Source organism: Apis dorsata, unplaced genomic scaffold (assembly GCF_000469605.1).
Source record: "Apis dorsata unplaced genomic scaffold, Apis dorsata 1.3 scaffold_61, whole genome shotgun sequence".
Classification (NCBI taxonomy): domain Eukaryota; kingdom Metazoa; phylum Arthropoda; class Insecta; order Hymenoptera; family Apidae; genus Apis; species Apis dorsata.
The window spans coordinates 354,085-358,901 of record NW_006263361.1 but is presented as its reverse complement, the minus strand read 5'-3'; the positions used below and the strand labels follow the sequence as shown (position 1 = coordinate 358,901).

General features: G+C 38.2%; 1 protein-coding gene across 1 annotated transcript in view; it reads right to left on the bottom strand.

The window, feature by feature from the left end:
• Nucleotides 1–4,817, bottom strand: part of LOC102673443 (probable calcium-binding protein CML11) — a 50,460-nt gene continuing 45,643 nt past the window's right edge. The window contains exons 6-7 of the mRNA XM_006609877.2: nucleotides 2,151–2,207; nucleotides 1–1,252 (exon numbers count right to left, since the gene is read on the bottom strand). Coding sequence (XP_006609940.1) covers nucleotides 1,170–1,252; nucleotides 2,151–2,207 — 140 coding nt within the window. The 3' untranslated portion in view covers nucleotides 1–1,169. The remainder of the gene's footprint in view (nucleotides 1,253–2,150; nucleotides 2,208–4,817) is intronic.

The window sequence follows — 4,817 nt, the reverse complement described above, 5'->3', positions numbered from 1 at the left end:
TTTTTTTTTTCTTTTTCCTTTTTTTTTTTCTTTTTTTTTTTTCTTTTCCTTTTTCTAATCGATCGACACGGGCGACCTGGACACCAAGAGATTCGTCGAACGAGTAATTAAGCGAGGAAATGGGCGTTCGTCTTGGGAAAAGGAGCACAATCATTGTAATCTTCGTTTTCTTTTTCTTTTTTTTTTAATCCAAAAGAAGATCGTTTTTTTATCAATGGTCGTGTCTCCGTTTCCCCGATCGACCTCTCGCGTCTCGCATCGCATTGAATCGTCGTCCACGAAAATTCATCGGTCTTTTAGATACTTTGCAGCAGTTAGTTAACGAAGAAGATTAGATGACGCGTCGCTTGTTGGACGTTATGTTACACGAAACGTGAGCTGATTTCTTCTCTTTTTTTTTTTCCTCTTATAAGCTACATCTTTCATATTGCTCACGTTGCAATTAAATATCAAGATCAATATCAATATCATATAATTTTTCTTTAATATAAGAAAAATAATAATAATAATCTCGTTGAAATTGAAACGATCAAATTTCCTTGATGACGCCACGAATTTAATATCGACATTTCGATATATCGCGTAATGAGCCGGCAAAAGATAATTATCGAATAGGGGTGCTCCGATTCGAGTAACATAAAATCACACCAAGCGTTGTATCTACAATTCTTACGATAGATGCTTGTCGAAAAAGATCCTCTGACATCCTTGATCAAAGGTAACGAGCGTAACAACTAGGCCGTGATGCATCGCGTTTCGAATTGGCGCGATAACCTAATCGTCAGAGAGTGGCTCGCTCTATCGGTTCGAAACGCAACTATCTTTCGCGCCGGCGCGAATTTTAAAATTTTCCTTGCCTCTCCTCCGTTACTTTCTTCGTTCCATTCCTTTCTTCTTCTTCTTCTTTCTTCTTTTTCTTTCTCTTTTTGCTTCATTCGATGTACAACGTCGAAGATGAGCAAAAGATATATATATATATATTTTTTTTTTTCGAAGAAATCGTATCATCGAACATCGGATCGAATTTCGATCCACGACGCTCGAATTACATGCAACGAAGTGAATGTCAGAGGGGGGGAAAAAAGTATGCGACGAACGTGTATGTCCGTCGTCCGCTGGCTCGTCGTTAATTCGTTCTATCTAACACAGACACGAGAATAAGTAAAATCCTAGTAGCCCGGAGACAGCACCTCCTCCTCCTCGTCCTCCTCGTCGTCGTCGATCCCCGGCTCTCCGAGCGCGTGGACGAATTCTGAAAACAGGAAGACCCTTTCTTGTAATATAATATATATATATGTATGTACGTATGTATAGGCAACCGCGTGTTCTTAAAGACGTCGCAAAAATAGATAGGTTTGTCGATACGATTCACATTTCGTCCCTACTTTTCCCTCCTTTCGAAAACGATAACTTCAAATTCCTCCCGTAGAGTTGGAATAGGATTACGAAAACTTACGGGTTTCGAAAACTTTTTCATAGAATAGAATTATAAAATAAAATTCCTTGTACAGCCGGTGTTCGTAAATAATATATATTCCCGGCAAACTCGATATATGTAACGAATAGTATGTAACGTACGAGGAAAGTGTCGGAGATTAGATCGAACTGCAAGGATGGAGCAAGGAAGAACGAGATAGTTTCTTGGAACCCTAATGCCACGACGAATCAAGCGTCCCTCGTCCGTCGTTTCGAGAAATAAGGATTGGAAAATTACACGAAAATCTTTGGCGCCGAGCCATCTTCGAGGAAAAAAGCAGGGGGAGGGGATAATCGTGATCGAAACGTTCATCGTAGATGGCGGTAATGCACGTTACCCCGAGAACACGGAGCGATCTATCGAATCTACGATACTCGGAAGGGCGGAGGATGCAAATGGCGGAAGATCGAAGCGATTTTTTTCGTTTCGATTACAATTTCAACCCGATGTCCGATACTACTTCTCCGATCCTCTTTAACTTTATGTAGCCAATATTCCAAGATTGTCGATCTTGTCTCCAACGGTATCCCTTATCTCCAAATTCTTTCGCGTGTTTCCACCCAAAATTTTTCCACCCCTTCACCGTTCTCAACAGAAGAAAAAGCATATCGAGAATTCCCGGCTCCTCGTATTTTTCGATTATTAGAAACTTGTATGGGGGGATAGGGCTTACCGTAGAAATCGATACGACCGTCTCCGTCCACGTCCACTTCCTTGATCATATCCTCGACTGAAACACAAAGAGAAAGGCAGCTTAAGTTTTGTGTTTCGTGGCACGATTTGAAAATTATCCGAGGGGTAAATCGAGCGAGCAGGGCGGAAATGAATATAGGGTTTTCAGTTTTTTTAGAAGAAGAAAAAATTCATGATACTTTCTTACTAGTTTACGTAACTAAGTATACTATATTTCACAGTGGAAATTTTATTATCATCTATTCTATCTTTTATCGTTTCGTTTTTTTTATGACGATGGCTAGAAAAATGTATAAAATAAAAATATAAAAAGTATAAAAAAAAAAGATATAAAAATATAAAACTTTCACTGTACTGAGAATCATAAGCGATAAAAAATACAACTACTATCAGTTACGTAGAATGCTATCAGTCCCTGTAACGAGAAAAAAATATTTTATCGATTTTTTTTATTACTATTACTTCGCACGTTTGTATAAATTCCCCTCGATTTTGCACGTATGTTGCCTAGAGTGTTGTAATATCGCATCGGATTGAAAGCCGATTAGATCGATTGTTAATAGCTTGTCTCAGGTATTAATATCTCCGCCATTAGCGCGCGTGTCATCATAGGATGACATTCACCGACGCGGAAAATATTGCATTTAGCTTGATTAAAGTCACCCATGGATCGTTCGTATGCTAATTGACGAGGCAAAGAGCGGCAATTTAATTTTTCCCCGGCCACCGTCCGCCCCCTCCCTCCTCCCCAACTCCGTTAAAATCCCAAGTATTAGCGCGCGAAACACGCGTGCGATTAATAATTCCACGGGCTGCGCTTGCCCCCGTGCTAAAAACACTTCGATATAATGTAACCGCTTTGCCCCCTCCCCTCCCCTCGAGTGACACGTGTAACGCATGGAAAAAGTGGGAGACGACAGTGGCGCGATCGTGAATTTTAATTCCATTCGATAAATTCGATTAATTCGACCGAGTTAATTCCGTTACCGCAAATTTTCGCGTTAATCGTTAAATTTTCCCCTCCCTGATTCTCTTTTCTTTTTTCTTTTTTTTTTTACGTTTTAATCGAATTCTTCCCCAAGGATTAATCTTAATTCGGATTGGATTTGAGTGATTGTAATTAAGCTGCAATCTCGTAATTATTTCGAAGCTTTCGAATCAAGTTGAGTTGAAGATCGAAGATTTTATTTATCGCAAATAGGAGTCATTTCTCTTTACACACGGGGAGATGCTAAGTGTCAAGTATTCCCTTCGATTTATTCGATCGTACTAGTCTCGATTACAATTGATAATCTCAATGGGCGAACGCAACCACCTGCGTTGTTGCGAATTTCCCATGATCCTCCCCGGACGATTAATATTGTACTCCATAATTCCCTATTAATTCTAATCACGATCACTTCAAGTTTGCCAAATAAGCCGAAGAAAGTCTCGAGAGACCCACGACCCAGTAAAGTTTCCTCTTTAAAACTGGCTCAACTCGACTAAAAACGTAGTCGAGTACGATATTCTTTTCTTTTTATACGTAATCACAATTTGAAACATCGATTTCAAAAGAATTCAGAACCCTCTTTTCCCTGTTCCCTCTCTTTCTAAGTATATTCTGCTTTCTCCCGCGGTAACTAGATCGCGGATTTTTTATTCGGTTGAAACAAAAAGTACAATATTCAATTTATATAATTATATATATATGTAAATCAAAATTAATATTTATCGCGTAAATTTATTTACATAAAATTTCTCGAATATCATAATACACGATGTATAAAAATAATTTTTTCATGCCCTTTTTTTAAATAAATTGTTTACCCGTTTTTATTTACCCGTATAAAATTGAAAACGTATAATACATTGTTGTTTCAGTATCGTATTGATCTTTTCTGGCTTTATAAATAAACCATTCAGTACATCTCAATGATATATTCACTTTTCAATGATATATCAATATATCGTTACGATTAAATATATCGTTCCGATTAAATATATTCAATTCATTATATTCAGTTATCGTAGTTACGTAAAAAATATCGAAGGAAGAAAACGTACAGCGCGTTCAATCATATTTATTCTTTTTACCTAAAATTAAACTTTTGTCGAAAAAATACATCAAACAAAATATATAAAAAAAAAAATATATATATATAAAGAAACCACTACCTAATAAAGACGACGCAAGGATTATAGAATGAAGTGATTTTCTCGAAGGGCACGGCCATTATCGTAATCAACTTGGTGGCCTAGGGCAATTATTAATACGTACACAGAAATACGTGTACGGCACAAATTGATTCCGGTCAATTAGTAACCCCATCCCATATATTGGACGGATTATTACGTTACCCAGGTATAGATGGAGATGAATGGGGAGTATACTCGCGCAATTTACCATCTTGCGGCACGGCCACGATGTATTAACGCAACTCTGGACAAATTCTGGCCGAGATGCCTCGCCGAGATTGAATGAAACTTCCGCCCGGAACCGGGACCGGAACCGGGGATAATCTCATTGTTTTTGCGCGGTCGAGCCGAGTTTGTTAGCTCGCCATGACCAGAAAAATACGCTATCTTAATCGTAAAATTGTCGATGATACAGGATCTGATAAAGAGGTGAAGAAAAATCAATCGAGAGGTTAGAAAGAAAAAAATA